The sequence below is a fragment of the Mus caroli genome, chromosome 11 (genome assembly GCF_900094665.2).
Source record: "Mus caroli chromosome 11, CAROLI_EIJ_v1.1, whole genome shotgun sequence".
Taxonomy (NCBI): domain Eukaryota; kingdom Metazoa; phylum Chordata; class Mammalia; order Rodentia; family Muridae; genus Mus; species Mus caroli.
In genome coordinates, this window is record NC_034580.1 from 90013759 (window position 1) to 90035341 (window position 21583).

Consider the following 21583-nt stretch of genomic DNA (forward strand, 5'->3'; position numbering starts at 1 on the left):
CCAAAGTGAAGCATAATGGATGAATCCTTCTGTGGCTTGATTTCTGGGGACATTATTAAGTCGTGGTCATCGTGGAGCTGAAGTTCATCTTCACGCCTGTGGAATTCCATCGTGGGGATGGGTCATGCTAGTTATCCACACAAATGCTGATGGGATCCGCCCAGGGTTTTGCTGGTTTGGGTTTTCTCTTCTTCATTACACAAGATGACATTAAGATATTTGTTCATCCTTCTCCTGGTAGCATGTAAGAGTTTTTCGAGTATGTACCTAGGGCTGACACTTAACTGTGCTGAACTGTTTCCAAAGTTGCCCCTAAACAAACCTGTTGACAGATAACTGATCTACTTGAGGGAAAGAAATAGATCAACTGTGAAACTCGGGGAAATGCATGTTAATAGAAAATCCATCATTCTGACACACGAAAATGCCATTTACCCTGTTTCAGCTTACTTGAAACACACTTTTTAAAAGCAACACTTTCAACTTCAAAGCACTGTGTCCTCTATCTCAAGATAAATGTTTCCAAATATGGTAACTGAAAATGGCAAATTCAGGACATATATGATGGACACCATCATATATAAAGACATCTATATTCCCACCATATATAAAAAGACGTTTTATATTCCCACCTCCCACTGCCTGCCCACTTCCCTAGTACTTGGAAGAAAGAATAGGCAACATCAGGATCTCCAGCAAGGAGCAGACAATCAGGGGTAAGGGAAGACAGATACTGAATATTTCGCTGTTGCTTTTAAACCAAGAACAAGCATTACAATTGCAGTTATCAAACAAGTTAAAATGCACAGCCATCTAAGGAGGGTTCTTTAACAAGCAAATAGAAACCAATCAGAACGAAGCTTGCAGGCCAACCCTGAATGAAGTGTTACCTACCCCACAGGTTTCATGCATGTAGATGGAATCTACAGCATACCCAAACCACCCATCAACTGCATCTATCACCACCCAGAGAGTCAAACCTTCCGACTGTATAGCCCCAAAATCTTTAATTTGGTGGCTCAGCTCCAAGGGTATGTATGTAATCCTGCCTGCAATCAAGATGAGAACTGTTGTAGAAAAATTTACCTAAGCAGAATACCTCAAACAATTTAACAGCTCATGATTACAGAGGTACACAAGTGGTTTCAAATCCAACTGAAGTGTAGCTGGAGTCTACTGCAGAGGCTGTCTACACTCTACAGGAGAGGCCTGAGAGTAGGCTCCAGTTCTCCACTCTCAAGAGCTACAAAGTAAAGAGCTATCAGTCTGAGATCTACAGAGTAAAAGCTCACATTTTACAAAGGGAACCTCTTCTTTCAGAGACATAGGTTACATAGCTTAACTGAGACTTGCCTGGGAATACATTAAGAGTAGACATGCATACACACAATACACACATATACACTTGTGCAAGACCCCTCCCCATACACACTGAAAACATGCACACTCATGGAACTAGCTATAGCTATGAGTATTACTGGAGATAGGTTAACAGAGATTGATTATATTGTTATACTTCTCATGTGGTAAAAAGTTCCAAAAAGGCATTTTTAAAAAGATCAACTAACTGCTTGCCCTGATTTCAAAATTAAGACTGGCTTTCCAAAAAGACGTGACACAGACAATTCTCTCTCTCCATTTCTCCATCTTTCCACCTCTCTCTCTCTCTCTCTCTCTCTCACACACACACACACACACACACACACACACACACAAACACTATTTGGTCTACAAAATAGAAATGCATTTCTTATAGTAAGTTTCCTAGCGTCTATACTGGACACCCTATAGGGAGCAAACTCTCTCAAATCCTTTATCTGCATCTAAGTGTCCAGAACATGCCTTTTCACAGGAGCCCAACTTGCTGTCCTTCATTTATATTCACTGTTGAGTTTAGATGAGGCAGAAGAAAGCAATCTGGCATTTTAGTACTTGAGCACATTTTTTACGTTTCGTTCTTAATACAACAATGTCACCAAGCAAGCACGCAAACAAGAGTTGGATAACCTGATGTGTGCCAGACTGCTGCTGACAATTAACTTCATCTTCACCCGCCTCATCTCTCACAAGGCAGAGACAGCCTTCCCACCTACTGCTGCATCTCTAGATAAGCCGGGGAAGCCAGAAGGGCTCTGTCCCGAGATTAACATGTTCTCATATAGTGTTTCTAAAAGTGATGGCTTCATGATTCGTCCTAGTTTAATAGAGAGTATTTTACTTAATAAACTCTGCGATGACCCCTAACACATACTAGAAGGAGCACAGCAGCACTACAGTTAGAAAAGACAGAGCAGAGACCCAGTCTCTGTGCCCTAATATTGATCGACACGAGGCCATTTCCTAGATAAGCCACTCGTTCAGTGTCTTCACCTATAAACTGATGGCAGTATTGAAAACCTAAGTCACAGGAACTGCTATGATATGTAACCACCTGTGGTCCGGGTAGTACTTTATACAGTTGATGGGGCTGGATACAAACATGCTGCTACTTCCATGTGAAATACCTGCTTTATTACTTCTCAAATATCTTTGTTATATGTACTACACACGACATACACAGAAATATATACATTTATAACCAAACAAGACTGGGTTAAAAGAAATTACTAGGATAGGATTTAAAGGAAAGGAAGAAAGCAGCTGGAAGTTTCTGAATGTCTGCCTAAATCCTTTTCATAGGTTGCCAGAGGAAGACGCTGTGAGGTTATTTAGAACCTTTTACTACTAAAGAAACCTCATGGGTGTAAAAATATATTGCAGTTCACTGTACACCTTTGCTATTGAAAGCAAATCCAAATTTATTCATAACCAGCCAAGATTGAAGCACCATTAAAACATCAAACAGGAAATTGTATAAAAAAATTACCCTTCAACAGGACAGGTTAGGAAAAGTTCAGTGCACCTGCATTACCAGTGTGCCGCATATTTAAAAACAAGAGAGTAGTGGAGCCGTCACTTTATTAGCAGAGAGCAGCACTAAGCCTTTCAATGACACAGACAATCAACTCTGCAACAGGAAGTCAGAGATGCTTTATTTTCACTTCTAAATCCAAAGGCTAAGGAGAGCACAAGTGTAAAATGGAGCCCCAGTCTGCTCCACATGAGCACTAACGTGGAATCCTGGCTTCAAAGTCCAAGACTGAAAACTTGCAAGTAAACACTGAGCAAGCCACATGTTTAGGTAATATTTCTTAAAAAGTCTTAAAGAAAAAATATGATACAGGACCTAAGTTTTCAAAGTGGCATATGTGCTATTAACACATGTTCTGAAATCTGGTAGGTCACAACAGTCCTGAATTAATTTTTAATAATAATAATAAAAAAACCAAATAACTAACTGAGCTTTATACTTTTTCTATGCCACTATAGCTTTCTTTCACCTCATTTTAATGTTGATCTTCACTTTATTCCGTTTTCAGTATTCTTCAAAAACTCTTCAACAGTAGTCCTACAATGCAAAATTTGGGGAAAATTGATAATTAGACAGCATATAAAAGGTAAACTTTTATGACTAAGTGTTGGCCCAGTCGCTAACTGCTAACCATGACACGTGTATATAAAATGTACTGTTTTTACATCAAGGCATCGATCAGTGTGGTGCTTAGAGCCATGTGCCTGTGTGTGCTGCCTATGAGTGAATGGTTCACACAGACAGAACTACACTGCTTTTCTAAAACAGGAATGCCACCAATAAATCAACTAATTGGTACTTCCTTTCATTAGGAATATTTCATCCCACGCCACTAGCCCGAAGATTGAACAGTTAGAGGCTTTAAGAATATCTATAAAATCTAGCTTGAAACAGTTCTTTAAGAACCCAACCTCATCTGATAGTCAATCAATCAGTTCTTTGTGTCACTGATCCAAGTGTCTGTCCTCGCTAGATGCTGTTGCTTTCAATGTCTCAGCCAGTGATTATTCCTCTATGCTATGGCTGACTGCAAATTCTCCTACACAGTAGGAAACATTAAACACATACCTCTTAAAGACTTGAGAATTGCACTGAATGTAACAAGGCGGGTAATATGAAGTGTTTATTGTATTTAAAATTCTTTAAAGATATCTAATTCTGGGCACCACTGCATCCCTACACACAGTTGAAAAAAAATTCCATTCTGTTAACATAGGCTTTGTAAGATTTCACGCAATACACAAAAAAACCCCTCTGTGCTTCTTGTAAAGAACAAAAAGGATACACAACAGTTAAGCGTAAAGGTCACAGGCAATAGCATTCAAACACGGATGTGGGTAGAGAAAGGAGTACCTGGCATGAATACCTGCTTAGTTTGACTGAATCCTTGATTTCTAATTTGGCTTTTCATGGGCCGCTCACAACACCAACGCTGTGTGAGGTATGGTAGTCAGCTGCAATAATTCATAAACCCTACACTTCCATCAATCCAATGCTACTGGCTCTCGAGTTACAGAACAAACTGCATTAGAATGCAAGGCAATAAAGCAAAAAACTAGAAACATCCTGGACAAATAAATACTAGCAGTTTAATTAAAACAAAGTAGTCCAACATGTGCCTCAGAAATAGTTAAGTTTTAAAGCATATGTTTCTGCCAATGTACCAACACAAGATGGACTTAATACCAAAAAGAAAAAAAAAAAAACAGTTCAACCTTTTTATTAAAAAAAAGAAAAAAAAAGAAAAAGAAAAAGAAATGACAGCAAAATCCCTAAAAAAAGGATAATTAACTTTTCAATGGCGACTATATTACATACGTGGACAGTAATTTCCAAAGAGGCACACTAATGGGGGCACGAAGTCTGCTACAAAATAGCTGAGACAAAACAATGTACCTCAAAATGTTTTGCAGGACTACACTGTCTTTTCCTTCAGAAGAGGCTTTTGTATGTCTTCTTACTCGGCTTAGCTCCATCTTCATCTGTGCATACTTACGCTGCACTGTCAAACAGTAACAAAAAGCCCTAATCAAAGTGAGAAACAATACACTTACCTCTGTCTGATCTGAGGTCTTATCAGATCAGTTTTAATTGGACTGAGTGTCACCTTCAGATTTAATGTCTTCACTGGTCCCATTGACCTCATTCTTAGTGTCACTTTCCTTCGATTCAGGGTTTGTGTCTTCACTCTGCTTTTCTCGACTACTGGACTTCACACTACTCTTTTTATCATCAGATCCCTTCTTTTCTGCCATAAAAGAAGACATTGACCATGGAATTTACAGTGAAACACAACAAATCTACTACTATTTAAAACGGGAAATATTGAGAGCAAAGAACCATTTCCCACGGCCGTGAGAAACAGTCTGCAGAGCTCAGTGCTGTCAGCTACAGATTACAGAAGGGAAGGGCAAGAGGACCAAAAAGAAACAGAAAATTCTCTCAAACTTGCTAAAGTCACCCTATAATTGACAACTTTAGTAAATTTCATTCTAGATAAAGACCATCCAAAGGCAACAAGAAAGACAAAAGACAATAAATACACAAAGCTGTTAACATGGGTTAATTAAGTTGCAAAGGCAAAATGGCACCTAGAAATTTAACATTTAAATGACATGTTTATTAAAAGAATACTTAAACATATTTAAATATCCAAGAGGGGGCACACCTAATAAGAAAGTGGGATCTTCAAAAAAATCTAAAAACCCAAATTTGTGTTTTCTATAATGAAATCTAAGAGGTTTTTTTCCTAAAGGAAAAAAATTAAAGCTGAGTTTGGAGGAAAAAAAAGGCAGCAGTTTCCAGCTTTCCCTAGAGTTGTATTAGAAAGGTTAAAAAGCCCACATGAAGGAAAAGTGTGCGTCTGCCTTCCAGCTGTACACGTACCTCTACAAAAGGATTCTGCAGAAAATATTAAACACACCTTTCCATAAAAGCTATTTTCCCCCTTAAAACTAAGAACAATTCATTAGTTTGACAAAATAGCTCATAACAGGAAGATGTCTGAAGAGAAGCACTCTCCACAGACAGTTGTTACAGACACAACACCAAAAACCTGGAAGGAGGATGGGAGCACAAAAACCAGTGCTATGGACTTACATCTTACATAAAGGAAGGAGTGTGCACCAGGTCCAGCCTTTGTAAACCAAGCAGAGCACTGTCTAAGTGGTTAACCATAGACTTGCTTCCCAGCTGTCTGTCCACCTGTGAGAACTATGCTCTAACTGACCTTGTGGGAAAGTCCTCCCTTTGAGCCTTATGGGCTTCTCCGGTGCACAGGTAGCTTCAATGAGGAAGAGTCGTCTTGTTGCTCCGTAGAGGACTAGTAGTCCAAAAATCTTATCTTCTGGCCTATGTAAATATGGTAGATCTTAATAGTCCTAAGGATATCCATGTGTGTTGGATTTTAGAGTTAGGGATTAAACAGAAACTCTCTGAACAGAGTATAGATACCTATGGGTAGAAAATTACTCCCCCTTTGTGGAGTTCTGTTATGATTATATCCCGTGGAGCAGTGAACAGTCTTACTAGTCTGCCATTATTAGATGCTTGTTAGTACAGATGCCTGATGCCCACAGGCCAGAAGCTATCTCTGTATATTCAGAAGTGTCTAGAACTTCCCTAAGTCAATAGACTCATCATGTCTAAAGTTTACGTTAATGCTATAATGGCAGGCCCAACCAAAATAGGCCTGATAAGTTTTTTTCAGTATCTAGACTTCTCTTTTCCCTAGTCTCACTAGGAAACTTCAGAGTTTTACTAAATTCATCTTGTCACAAGTCAGTAATTCAGGACATGTTTTTGCTTCAACACAAAATTATACAAATGTGTCTATTTAAGTGGCAAGACTGGAAAAGAACAATTAATAAAACAGAAATATGTAATCAAAAGCTTCACAAAACATGGGTGATTGATTTGATCTGATGTAAGAGTCATCAGGTAACTCTTCAAAACTGATCTCACTTAAAATATACCAAAGCCTTTCTAAACAAAACGTAGTACAAGAGGAGACTTCACAGAAACAATGTCTGAATTATAATAAGCAGAGGCAAAAAAAAAAAAAAAAAAAGAAGGCCTGTCTCTACTGCCTCAATCTCAGAAAAGCTCACGTCTAGTGAAATAGCTCTAAGAAGCAAGTGTGAGATGATGAGCACCACACAAGGTCAGCTGTAATCCAGCAGCCAAGGACAGACATGTGGAAAGGACAGGATGGAACCAGGAACAAGGAGACCAGGCCCTCTCATCCTTAAAACCATACAAAGCAAAACAGCCCAAATAATATAAACACCAGAGATGCTAAAATAACTCCAAAATAAAATTAAGTTTAAAAAGGAGACCTTGATGATTAAAATCATTATCCTCCAATAAAAGCTAAAAGAGAATTTTTTATGAAAATAGCCAAGGGCCAACTTTACAGTCCATTAATACCACTAACAGTAACGCAGCAGCTACTGAGAGCTACAGACCCCAGAAGAGAGCAGATGGGGACAGCATGTGGATACAATACAAACGCTGCTAAGACACAGTGAGGTGTCCACCTTCTGAGCACACAGAAAGAAGCTAACCGCGGAGTTAATGACTGCTATACAGTAGAAACAATGAAAGGATGTACATACACTTTGGGAGACAAAATGGAATATTGCAGCTTAAAATAAATGTAGCCAAATAAACAAAAGTTAAACAATTCTACCAGCTAATCATCCTCAAGGCAGCTCAAGCTCAGGAAGTCTTTAAGACGATCAGGCTGACAGCTTCTACCTTCACATCAGAGCAGGAAGAGAGGGAGAGCTTGAAACTGAGATGGCTGTCCTGGAGCCCAGCAAGTAGGGATACGGGTTGCTGCCAGCACCTCTCATAGTAAACCAACCTTTCTCCTTGGACTTTCTATCTTGTTCTCTGTCCCGACTTTTGCTCCTGTGCTTATATGACTTTCGATCTCGGCTTTTTGACCGTCTTCGATCCCGACTGCGAGATCTATGTTTTCTTTCTGATCTGTCATGGCTTCTGCTTCTTCGTCGATCTCTACTCCTTAATAATTTAAGAAAAAGGAAACAATTTCAGCTGGTATTACTAAAAAGGCTCAGAGAATCACATATATTACTATTCAATAATAATTCAAAAGATATAAGTACAAGTTTCCCTTAATAAACAAACAGCCAGCCTGGTCTACAGAGTGAGTTCCAAGGACATCCAGGGATATACAGAGAAACCCTGTCTGGAAAAATTTTAAAAAAGAAAAAACAGCAAAGCACTTTTTAGAGGATGAAAATTATTGAAAATCTTGCTGTTAATCCCAGCAATCTGAAAGCAGAGGCAGGCAGATCTCAGTGAGTTTGAGTGCAGCCTGATCTATACAGCATGTTCTAGGCCAGTTACAGATACAGAGAGCCAAAATAGAAGGGGGGCTTCCCTTAAGATTGAAGCTCACCTTTCAATCCTTATACATCCTACCTAGCACATAAACATGCAGTCTTTTATTAGTGGGGCAACAAAATAATCGGATTTTATGACAGCACAAAAGTGATATACATCCATCATTTTATTTCAAATTCAGGATTTTAATCACTACTTAGACTAGCAACACATGCCCTACATACATCCTAATCCTGGGTGGCAATGATTCTCCATCAGCTACGTGTTCAGTAAGAAGCAACCATCTCTGCAGGGTACTATGTCAATATGAGATTCATGCAATGACAGTTTTGATTATGACTTTATATGAGAGCCCCACCATAATGTAAGTCCATTAACTATTTTTTGCTCATAACTGTGAACACGGTGTCATCATGAACCACACACTGTCAGTAGATTTACATACCTGCTTCGCCTTCTGTCTCTACTCCGTGATCTTTTATGGTCTCGAGACCTGCTGCATCTCCGGTCAGAAGTTCGGCTTGAGTGTCTACTCCGTGAACGACTTCTCTTTCTCCTTTCTCTGTCACGAGCTCTTTCTTTTTCCCTTTCTTCCTCTTCTCTTCGTCTTTTTCTTTCCCGTTCTTCCCTTTCTCTCTCCCGCTCTTTTTCTCTTTCCTCTCTTTCTTGCTTCTCTTTTTTGAGACGTTCATCCCGATCAGGTTCCTCTGTTCTTTTTCTTAACTTTTCCTAAGGAAGTCAAATTGGGTTTTTTAATTGTTCTAGTACTGGGACCAGCCAGAAAGCCTTGAGAATCTTAGGCAAGCGATCTCTCATTAAGCCACCTCCCCAGCTCAAGATAAGAGTTTTATACAACTTAAAGACATTTTCAAACAATTTATGGACTAATCTTTTTATGGCATTCCATATCCTCAGTGGAAATATAGAAATTCTGGCATCATGTGTGTGTGTGTGTGTATGTAAAATACCATTATTTGAGTAATTAAGTAAAATTTTGATTTCTAGTATTTGAAAATGAAGTTAATAAAATACTTTGATATTTTGGTGCATAACAAATTGTCACAGGAATCATCCCTGCATTTTCTTTTTACTTTCAGCACTAGAGATGAACCCCCAAGCGGGGGGCATGCTAAACAAGCTGCAGTCTCAACACATCACTGCTTTAAAGAAATATAAAAATGAACAAAAAGTTTTCTATTGTTGTTTGAGCAGATTTTAGCTATATAAAATTTTAGTGATAGTTATCATTAGAAATTACACACTGCATTGTGTGTGCGCACATGCTTACGAGAAACTTACTTTTAATTCTTCCACAGTGGCTTTAATTTTGGCATAGCCCATGTGTTGCTTTCCCATCAGATGGTCATCTACTCGGGACTGGGCGTCTCCTACTATCAAAAAGGCTCCACACACTTCACAAACTTCCATCTGTTTTTCTTGGGCAGCAAAACTTTCTATAGTCTGAAATGAGAAACCAGTTGCTATGAGAGTATCTGAGGAAGAGAAAATAAACTCCAAAAGGAACTTAACATCTACCTTCCATCTCTCCAGCCACAAATGAACACCAACTGCTCAAGTCTGAGAAAGGAAAGTTTGGAAAAGAGCAACCAACCTGCCTCTTTCAGGAAAAAGGGCAGAGCCGCTGCTCAACTGACCTAACTGCTGAACACCAAATCACCTTGAAAAAGGTAAACGTTCAGAAAATTATTTTCGTCTAAATTGCTTTCATATTGATACAATAACTCAATCATTAAGAAACCAACCTCTGGTGAACAATGTGAGCTCACAATGAGGCAAAGCAGCAGTGAGCAGAGCATCTTCATCTAATCAACAGCACAGCACTTAAAGCACACACTGCACTCCTCCCAGTAAGGGAGGTACCGAGAACATGGAAGACATAGAACTCAAGCTAACATGGGCACTTATAACTTAAGGCAGGGCTCAGCAAGTATGGGCTCTTGCAACCAAGCTAGATAATGCAAAAAGTTCACGTGGAAGGAGAGAACTAAGGTTTCAAGGTGTCCTCTGATCTCAACACACATGCTGTGACAGGACTACACAAAGACACTGAATAAATAAATGTAAAAATTATAGAATGCAGCCTGTTTGTAGTGAGATAACATGCAGTGATTATGTCTATCCATTGTTCCTTAGCTTCTAACATCCTCCTAATAGAAGTCTAAAAACTATTTTCCTTCACCTTTGCAACTTGAAGTAGACCAAGAAACTCACCAATCTACTTGTCTGATCACAAGGTCCCTATGTTAAAGGGATTCTGCACAACAGATCAGGTAAAGGATGCTGGGGTGAGGCTGGGGTGGGGTGGGGCAGGGCATGTCACAAAAAGATCTGGACAGGCAGGCTGCTGGGTTCCCCACTTGGTCTATTGCACCGTATCATACTCTTTTTGTCTAATCACATTTCTACCAGTTATCCATGTTTCCATAATGCTTACAGAATTAAGTCTCTAATATGACCCAGAAAGGGGCCTGAGAGCTTCCAGATACCTGAATACATGGAGGTTCCTAGAAGGTGGTGAACCTGAAGAGGAGATGGAAGCTTCGCAACCCTTCTCCCATACCTATGCATCTCTTCTTCATCTGCATCCTTTGTAATATCCTTTATAATAAGCTGGTAAACGTGTTTCAGAGATCTGTGAGGTACGGGAGCAAATGAATTGAACCCGAGGTGAGGGTTTGTGAAAGCTCTGAATTGTTAACGTTAGTCAGAAGCACAGGTAAAACCTGGGGCATGAGTGACATCTGGCATAAATGTGCCTGGGACTGTATGTGCCCACAAGATGGGGAGAAGGGAAAGGGAAAAAGAAAAGAAGGAAGCCAGAGCAAACACAAGCTCCCAACTTGTGAACTCCAATGCTATCTCCAGATAAACTGCCTGCACTAAACTGCAGATACTTGGCTAGTGCCTGGTACTGAAGTACATTTCTTGCTTGGCACCAGAGTGAAATCACTAGCTGGGGAACTAGCTCAGAGGTGAGAGTACTTGCCTGACAAGCACAACACCCTATGTTTGGTCCTCAGCACTGCATGTGTGCTAGTATGTGCTAGTGATGGGTGGTGGGTGGGAAACAGAGCAAGCACACCAGTGTAAGCTAAGGAGGGGTTGTTTTGGTTGTTGTTGTCCTGTATCTTCATGTTGTCTGAGGATGCCTTCGATCTAAGGCAGGGTATAACCTTTTAAGAAAATGCTTGATCAAGACTAAATTTTGAACAACAGAAAAAGGTATTCCACGATTCTCTAAGAATGGATTCCACAAAACTAACAGGCTTCTTGAGAACGTAACAGGTTAAAACTCACCGAGGTTGTAGATCTTAGTAATTCTCTCTCTTCCTTTAACTGTTCAACCAACTTCATCATTCCCTGGGCTTCTTCTACCTTTCCTTCAGATCCTAACTCTTCAATCTAAGACAGAAACACAAAGTCAAGATTCCTTTCCAGTCAAGCAAAAATTGGCCCAGGCACCGTGCTTCATTAGCCTTCAGTAGATTTGTGTCATTGCTTGCTAATATTTGACACTTGTGATTTTTATTTTACAGCTTAGATGATGTAGATTTTAAGTTCACAAAGATTTTAAGTATGGACACAAGCATATCCACGAAAATCATAATTAGCAGTTAGATGTTCCTTTTCTATCCCAAAAGGTTTCCTGTTCATTTTAGCACCTCCTTCAACCTCAACCTTATACATATAATCAGGCAATGAATCAATAATCTGCTGCCACTACAGATTAGACTGTATTACTCAAGTTTTACATAAATGTTCCTATTAATGTAGCTTCTTTCACTCAAGATGGTTTAAACATGCATCAATATTACTGCAAATAGTTAAGTTCCTTTACATTGCAGAGTATTACTTCACTATACATAATTTAATTTTGGTTTTCTTAAGACAGTATTCTGTCTCTGCAGCCTTGGCTGGCCTGCTACTCACCAGAGCCAAAACTCGCCTTGAACTTAAGGCATTCTTCCTGCCTCAGTCTTGAGTTTATGATTTCCACAGCTGACTTTCTCACAGAATTGTTGATGAACACTTGAATGTGGGGGGTGGGGAGTATGAGTGATTTTAAATAAAATTGTGAACAGTGGTGTGCTAAGTTGTAACATAAGTTGTACACATTTCTGTTTTGCATAAACAGGTACATTTTTTAACCTTTTTTTTTTTAAAGATTTATTTATTATATGTAAGTACACTGTAGCTGTCTTCAGACACTCCAGAAGAGGGCGCCAGATCTCCTTACGGATGGTTGTGAGCCACCATGTGGTTGCTGGGATTTGAACTCTGGACCTTCGGAAGAGCAGTCGGGTGCTCTTACCCACTGAGCCATCTCACCAGCCCTGTAGTTTGCTTCTTAAAAGGTTAAAAAATGGGCTGGTGAGATGGCTCAGTGGGTAAGGGCACCCGATTGCACTTCCAAAGGTCCAGAGTTCAAATCTCAGCAACCACATGGTGGCTCACAACCATCCGCAACGAGATCTGGCGCCCTCTTCTGGAGTGTCTGAAGACAGCTACAGTATACTTACATATAATAAATTAAAAAAAAAAAAATCTTTAAAAAAAAAAAAAAAAGAAGCAAACTACAGCCAGACATGGTGGTACATGTCTTTAATCCCAGCACTTGGGAGGCAGAGTTAGGTCGATTTCTGAGTTTGAGGCCAGCCTGGTCGACAGAGTGAGTTCCAAGACAGCCAGGGCTACACAGAGAAACCCTGTCTCAAAAAAAAAAACCCAACCAAACAAACAAACAAAAAAGAAAACAACAACAACAAAAAAAGATAAGATGCAAACTACACACACACACACACACACACACACACACACACACACACAGCAAATTAAATTCTTTTAGACGCCTGTACCTGACTCATTTTATGTACCCATCAGCAATGTCTGATAACTTTAAAGAGCCCAAATCCTTCAGAACATTGAAGTACTTTATACAGTTGGGTTTTTGTTGTTTGAGACAGGGTTTCTCTGTGTAGCTCTGGATATTTTGGAACTTTGATTTGTAAACCTGACTGGCCTGGAACCCTACAGAGTGCTAGGATTAATTGTGTATGTGTGGCTGGCTAGTTTACCTTTTTAATTGATGGCAACAAAATACTGTTAAATATCTCCCCCCATGAGATTTCAGTTTGTTTTTTCCCTTGTAATCAATCAAAGCATTTTAATGTTTATTTTCTAACCTTATTAATCATGTATCAGTCGTGTTTAAGACAGGGTCATGACCCCATTATCTCCATCAATGCTGGGACTAAAAATATTTGTCACAGCACCTAGCTCCATGGATTTTCTCACATTTCTATAAACAACTCTCACCTGCTGTAGAAGCACATCAATTTTGTCTGTCAGAACCTGAATTTTTTCTTCATTTTTGCCTGTTGGACCAGCAGCCTATAAAAAACAATAAATTGTGTTAATACTGTGTGACTGATAAGTAAAATACCAAAGAAAATTATTTCAAACTCTTGAGTCCAGGGACGGAGATAGTGGTAATATGCACTAGGCCTTGGGTTTGAGCCAAGGTCTAACCCTAAAGTAATAACATATTCAGGTTCGGATGGAAACAGATGTGTATTTTCCCCCCTTTAATAAAAAAAGGAAAGAAAAAGATCCTCTGCCCTAACCTCCCAAGTGCTAAGAACATGGGACTATGCCACCATGTCCATGAGTGTTTGTAGTTAGTAATTAAAGGAATGGAGGAGCTGAGCGTCATGGTACATAAGCTCTTTGCAAAGTGAAGGCAGGAGCAGGCGGATCTAGGAGTTCAAGGTCAGTCTGGTCTACAAAGTGAGTTCCAAGGCTACAAAAAGAAACCCTGTCTGGAAAAAAACAAAATAAGATTTCAAGATCACCCTCAACTACACAGCTTTAAGGACAGTCTTTCACTACAGGAGACACCATCTTTTTGTTTTTTGTTTTTTTGTTTTGTTTTGTTTTTTTTTTTTTTTTTTTTCAGGGTTTCTCTGTGTAGCCCTGGCTGTCCTGGAACTCACTTTGTAGACCAGGCTGGCCTCGAACTCAGAAATCAGCCTGCCTCTGCCTTCTGAGTGCTGGGATTAAAGGCATGTGCCACCATACCCGGCCAGGAGATCCCATCTTGGCAGAAAAATAATAGTGCTTAATCACCTGATACTAATCCAATTATCTTTGGTAGCCAATTACATATAGTTACTGACATTTGAAGAGAAAAATCTTCAACTGGGCATGGCAGTGAATGCCTGCCATGCCACTACTTAGGAAGCTGAAGCAAGAGTATTGCTGAGTTCCAGGCTAGCCAGGGCTATATAGCAAGACCCATCCCCCCCCCCAAAAAAAGAGTAAGAAAACTTCCTAGCAAAACCATTCATTAATGAAGATTGTCTAAGAACTACAAAGAAGCCCAATAGTTGGTTTTTATGGCCAAAATGGGGGATGGGGGGGGGGGTAGAGGCTAACCTGTGTCAGCCACACACCATCTACACAAGAAGATCCAAGGCCTGTAGTCTATGTCTGAGCCCCTCCATGAGCTCCAGGCTCAAACAGCTAACACCTGCTGGGCATTTACCCATGTGTGTTACCACTGATCACAAAACTTGACTTGACTGATAGCTACCTTATTATTTCCATTTAACAGAGGCAAAACCAAGGCACTAGGCCAAGGTTAGTAATTTTCAGAAAGTAATACAGTGGGAAGATTTTGGTTTCATGCCTGACTTGCAACTGCAAGCTCACATCTTACATCTCACATCCTACTAATGTCTCTACTTGGGTATTTAAAGCATTTAAAATCTGACATTTCTAAGATAGAAACTTGAACAGAATATCCTCCAGTTCCAATCTACATTAAATTCTATTAGTCACCTGGATGCTCAAACCAAGAACCATGCAGGAAGATTGAATTTCTCCTCTCCCTGTTCACCCAAATCCTCGCCCCAGCAAGCTGTTGGTTTTTTCAACCACCTTCACCCAGCCCACCATAATCACACAATCCCCAGATAACTTGCTGCTTTCATTGTACACACCTCAGACCATTCTCCACCCTAAAGCCAGGGTGAGCCTTTGAGAAATATACTTAAGATCTTTTCACCTGCGCCCTAGCTTTGTCACGGCTGTTTGAGGAAATAACCTCCTCTCCTTCTCTGTCTTTATGCTTTATGCACCCCAACCTGAGCGGCTTCTGTTTGATTCTGCTGGCTAGCTAGCTCCTTGCTTGCCTTCAAAGGTCACAGTCTCTTCTACCCATGTTCTCCTCAGAAAAGCAATTTCCTTACACAGTCTTGGCCCCTTTGCTTATCCTATTCTCATGGTGGAGGTGAAATAAGTCACTGGGTTGGAGTTAGTTACTAGCTAGGATGACCACCCACCCTGGTCTTCCTAGGATGGAGCAGAGGCTAGAGAACTAACGTGTAGTTTAGTGGTGGAGCACGTGCTAGCATGTGCAAAGCCCATGACCTCCAGCAGCACCATCAGACCAAACATGCATGAGTAAGGGGGGAGACGCTTCCCTAACCCTCAAACAACAGAAGGAAGGTACTTCTCAAACCTTATGTATTCTAAAGGACAGAGTAATGAATGGAAGTCGAGTTTAAAATGATATGAGACAGCCACATCTACAGAGAACAGAGTTCTTTACAAACTCCATTTCATACTCACCCCAGAAGACTGCTGATTTTGAGATAATGCCAAACGAGCATGACCTCTTCTAATTCTGCGCTCTACCTCAGCAAGTAAACTCTGTAAGTATCGCAAAAAATCTCTCTCATAGCCAACTTTCATAAACCGAGAACTCTTCTCATACCTGATAAAGTGAAAACAAACTTTTAAACATTACAAGCCATATATATATATATATATATATATATATATATATATATATATATATATATATATATAGGCTTTGAGATGGGGTGATAGGGAATATATATCATATATATATATATATATATATATGGAATATATATATATCCCTATCACCCCATCTCAAAGCCTAAGCTTACATGAAGTATATTTTTAGATGTTATCCTATCAAAGGGAAAGGCACTATATACTGTATTGCAGTTGGTTAATAATCAGCTGGCTGTTTATTTTGGTGGTACTATACATTGAACACAAGTTAGCAAAGTCCTTTAGCACTGAGTTGTATTTTCCAGCCCTTTGTTTTGTGATAAAACTCCCCATTAAGTGCACAGACTGGCCTTGAACATAGGTCTTACTGTCTCAGTTTCTCAAATAGCTGGTTTTATAGGCCTGCATTAACAGGTCTGGGTAAAAACACAAGCTTTAAACACAGGTTTAAGCCATGGCTATACCACCACTTTGCATCTATGTTCTGGAATCCAGGACAAATCATATCTATAAAACAGGAGTCAGGTCCAGTGAGACAGTTCAGTCAGTAAAGATACTCACTGCCAAGCCTGACAACCTGAGTTTGATCTCACACAATAGAAGAGAACCAACACTTAGAAGCTGTCCTTAGCCCCATAAATGTACCATGGCACTGGTGCACTCAGGCATATAGTAACACTAGCTAAATAAAATATAATTGAGAGGGCTGGAGAGATGGCTCAGCGGTTAAGAGCACTGACTGCTCTTCCAGAGGTCCTGAGTTCAATTCCCAGCAACCACATGATGGCTGACAACCATCTGTAATGGGATCTGATGCTCTCTTCTGGTATGTCTGAAGACAGCGACAGCAAACTCAATATAATAAATAAATAAATCTTTAAAAAATGTAATTGAGAAAATTAAAAAGTAGCTGGGCATGGTGGTATATTCTTTAGTTATAGCACGAGAGACAGTTGGGTATCTGCGAGTTTGAGGCCAGTTGGCTTACATAGTGAGTTCCAGGCCAGATAGTCTACATAGTAAGACACCTTCTCAAATAATAGTAAATTTTTAATAAGAAGAAAATAAGCCAGACTTGGTGACTCATAATCCCAGCACCAGCAAGTCTCTGTGAATTCAAAGCCAGCCTGGGCTATATTGTGATTCCAGGACAGCCAGCGCTACTCAGTAAGACCTTATCTAAAAAAAAAGAAATGAAGAAGGGGGGCGGGGGGGAGGGGAAGAGGAAGGAAAAATACCCAAGACAGTCAAGGCCATACAGAGAAACTGTCTGGAAAAACCAACCATAAACAGAAAATTGAAGGCAAAGCTGGAGGTTAAGGAAATGAATCAGTGGATAGAGTGGACAGAGATGGAACTCATACAAGCTGTGCAGACACTGTAGTCACTTATACTTCTGCTTGAGGGACAGAGAAAGATTCTGGAGCAAGCTGGCTAGGTAGACTAGTTAAAATTAGCTAACAGGAGATTTTTGCCTCAATAAATAAAGTGGACAGTGATCAACAAGATCCAATGTCTACTCCGGGTCTCCAGTCTCCTCATGCTCTCCACAGGAACTGGAGAAACAGCTCAGTGGATTCAACTGCACGAGGATCTGAGTCTGGAGCCATACAAAGCCAGGTACAGCAGCAGCACAGGGTTGTGAACTCAGTATTCTTACAATGACACTGAGAGGCACAGACAGGGAAATCCCCAGAGGCTTCAGGGCCAGTTAGCCTGGGACATCAGCATGAACAAGATGGAAGGCAAGAACAGATCGTCAAAGCTGTCTTCTGACTCAAGGTTGCAAAACAATTATAAAATAAACTTTATAAAGGGCAAACATGGGAGAAGTAAATATAATATTAAAAAAGCATAAAATATGCATTCATATGGCAGCTAGTAAGTACTAGTGAAGCCATTAAACCTTGCCATGCCAAACCAGTGATTAAATTTATATGCAATGTTATTTTATATTAATTCCAATTTTATCTTCAATGCTTGTCTCTCTAAACTAAGTAACTAGAAGGGGGGAATAACAAAAAGAAAATAGTAGAACTCACTGTTTTCTTAGATTTTCATCATGAATTTTTTCACATGGACCTGAGAGGGAGAAAAGAGCATGCATAAATTATTTCTGACATTAAAATTCCCTTCTCTAGTCATAAAGTTTTTTTTGTTTTTGTTTTGTTTTGAAGCAACACCTTACTATCTAGAACTTAGGATCCTCCCACCTCAGCTTCCTAAGTGATAAGGGATGTTTAAAAAGGCAGGCCACTACATCAAGTTCGTCTGTCTGTCTTCCTTTCAAAAAAGGTTGAAGTCCCTTGAGTATTTTCACTCCTGTGGCCTGCAGGGTCAGTGTATCTCTCTGGTATCACTTTGTTCAAAATAAAGTTCCACTGTTACTTTTTGTGTTACTGTTGGGGGTGGGGGAGCAAACCTGAGGCTATAGATCTCGTACGGCACATAAAGCCCTTCAAAAATAATAAAAATATAAAGGAAAAGCAGCTCATTTTATTACTGAGTAGACTGCAGACTCCGAAACGGATCCTACTCAATCATGAAACATAAGGAAAATTGATCTCTCCAGTTGCCAAGGTAAACAGAGGACAGAGAGCAAAAGTGAAAAGAGGGACCTGTTCCTTACTACCACCAAACAAAACTTGGATGCTGCAGACAATTGATTTGAACCAACACTGACATTAGCTTCAAATACTTGTACATAAAGTAAAACAAAAGTCCCAAGTGTAATCCCCTCCTTTTTAACTTTTAGTTATTTCTTCTCAAATTTAACTCCATTATTTTAGAATTTTATGCCTATTTTTATTAATCATATGTATCAAAAATTTAGGCTGGGTATGGTGGTATACTTTTAATCCCAGCACTCCAGAGTTTCAATAACTCGAGTTTGGGGCTAGCCTGGTCTACATAGCAAGTTCCAGCACAGCTAGGACTGACAGGACTGACTACATGGAAACCCTGTCTTAATTTAAAAAAAAAAGGGGGGGGGGGTGCTGGAGAGATGGCTCAGTGGTTAAGAGCACCAACTGTTCTTCCGAAGGTCCTGAGTTCAAATCCCAGCAACCACATGGTGGCTCACAACCATCNNTAATGAGATCTGACGCCCTCTTCTGGTGCATCTGAAGACAACTACAGTGTACTTAGATATAATAAAAAATAAAAAAAGTTAAACAGCCTTTTGGTATTTACATTTTGACCAGCAAATAGCATTCTCTGTAGACCAAACAAAAGATGTAGATGGTTATTTCTACTGTTCTTTCCTCAGATGTGTGTGTGTGTGTGTGTGTGTGTGTGTGTGTGTGTGTGTGTAGTTGCTGTTCAACTAGGCTGGCTGACCAGACCAGCAAGCTCTAGGGGACCAACCTGCCTTTCACCCATCATGCTGCATGGGGTGCTGGAGTTTGAATTCAGATCCTCATGCTGACAGAGCAAGCACTAAGTCAACCCCCTAGCCCAGTCCCATGGCTTTTATTTCACATTTCTCTAGTTCTAATTTCTAAAAACTTTAATTTTAAAAAGTGTAGCTTAACTGCAATTCTTTCTAATGCTCAGACACCATTTCTCTGAAGATAGTAAATCTGACAGGTCAGATTTCTAAACAATTTTCTCCTTTATTTCTTATCATTTCTTACCATCACACCTCTTCCCTTACTCAGTTTGTTAATCTAAGTTGAAGGTATTCTTCAAATGTCTGCCTGGTTAGTGCTCCCTGACCAGCAACTTATGTTTTAAAGACTGTTCTCCAAAAAAGGTCATTGGATCCCCAAAACTGGAGGATCACATGAGGTTGTGAGCTACCAAGTAGATGCTAAAGTTCTGAACCAAGTCTCCTGCACCAGTGCTCTGAAACACTGAACCATCTCTACAACCTTGGCAACCATTTTTTTTTTTAAAGAATTCCAAATTCTACTATAAATTATAGAGTGGATAGGCAAAGATTTGTCAGCAAGGGTTTTTACCAAAGAGACAAAACAAAACACCAACTAATTTTTTTAAGAGATTCTCAGGGGGCCAGGATGCAGACAAATCATTTCTCTGACCTATCACCTGCTGCCCCGTAACTGGAGGAAATACTTAGCTATACCCTTCCAGATGCCTGTAAAAGAACACCACTATTAAAACTCATTTAAAACATTTTTAAAATCTTACTTTTGTTGAGAAGTACCCTGTGCTGTGCTTAAAATTTCAAAATTCAGACTCTTCCAGCCATAAACACCCACTAAAGCAACTCAGTAATATAAGAGAACTCACATTCACCAACTGTGTTTATATTTTATGCTTCAGAGAGTCTCCCTAGTCAATTTCTCAAAAACCAACAACAAAAACCAAAACAAACCTTACCTTTCTGGAGCACTAGAGTAGAAAAGTTAGTACCAAGAAATGTGCAATACCTAGTGGTTCTTGACTGGGAGCTAATATTTAGCCCCCAGAAGACATTTGTCAATGTATGATGATGATTTTGGTTCTTATAACAGTATATGTTACTGGAAATACTAGGTAAGGAACAGGAAAGTTGCCAACACCCTCAAATATACAGCAGAGACCATGAAAACTGCTTCAAAATGTTAATAGTGTCAAGGCTTTAAAAAAATCTCTAAACTGAAATTTTTTTACATTTTTAGTCTCATGACTTAGCGCTAACTTTTATGGTATCCTGGTGCCCCAAATCCTGGACTAGCCAAGACTCTAAGATGCAACACTTATTTTCTCAGTCTCCTCTGCAGACTTTTTAATGCAGGTGTCTCTGATCTGTTAACAATTATGCTGATACCTGATGTTACTGCCTATTCCATGCATTTAGCATATTTTCCATTTAGCCAGGCATGTCTGCTTAAACCTATGATTCTAGTATTCAGGAGACAGGAGGAGGAACACTGCTGTTTCAGGCCAGATTGGTCCCCAAAAGTGCATTTCAGGCTACCCTGGGCTATATTAGAGAAAGTGAGTGTGTGTGTGTGAATAGTTTTCAATTTAATATTTTACAAGTGTCAATGTAAGCAGTTAATTATGCCAGTGTGTCTAATAAGGCTAAAATTTATTAATATATTCATAATTGACCAAGAAATTACTTACTCATATGTTTGAAGGGAAAAAACTTGAGAATTACAAAGAAAGTTTGAAATTTGTTTGGATACAAGTCTTGCTATATAACCTAGACTAGCCTTCAACTCAGGATCCCTTTGCTTCATGCTGACATTATGGGTTCATGTCACTATGCCTGGTGAAGGAAGTTTAATTCAAGTGTGATAAACAAAAAAGTAACTTACCAAGATCAGAACGGGTATTTGTGAACAATTCCGCAGGACAAAAACCGCAGAGATAATATTTACAAACCTATTGAGAGAGGGGGAAAAAAGTACTTAACTTTTAAAACTGCTTAGTTCTATAAATTCTATTAAAAGGGGTGCCAAATAATATTTTTTAAAGATGTATTTATTTTAGATATGTGAG

At 39.5% G+C, this 21583-nt stretch overlaps 1 protein-coding gene across 4 annotated transcripts in view; it reads right to left on the bottom strand.

Annotated features, from left to right (window-relative positions):
• Window positions 1-3008: 3008 nt before the first annotated feature.
• Luc7l3 (LUC7 like 3 pre-mRNA splicing factor) overlaps window positions 3009-21583 on the bottom strand; it is a 30980-nt gene continuing 12405 nt past the window's right edge. Inside the window, exons 2-12 of one of the 4 annotated variants that reach the window (XR_003837993.1) lie at window positions 21400-21466; window positions 18172-18211; window positions 15938-16082; window positions 13622-13696; window positions 11603-11707; window positions 10792-10937; window positions 9584-9745; window positions 8730-9013; window positions 7779-7939; window positions 5019-5159; window positions 3009-4913 (exon numbers count right to left, since the gene is read on the bottom strand). Coding sequence is in view for 3 of the 4 variants with exons in the window: in XM_029483324.1 (XP_029339184.1) it covers window positions 4717-4913; window positions 5019-5159; window positions 7779-7939; window positions 8730-9013; window positions 9584-9745; window positions 11603-11707; window positions 13622-13696; window positions 15938-16082; window positions 18172-18211; window positions 21400-21466 (1377 nt within the window). In the remaining variant the exon portion in view is untranslated. Of the gene's footprint in view, window positions 4914-4965; window positions 5160-7778; window positions 7940-8729; window positions 9014-9583; window positions 9746-10791; window positions 10938-11602; window positions 11708-13621; window positions 13697-15937; window positions 16083-18171; window positions 18212-21399; window positions 21467-21583 lie in introns of all 4 variants that reach the window. The other 3 variants (XM_029483326.1, XM_021177450.1, XM_029483324.1) reach the window with 3 other exon arrangements.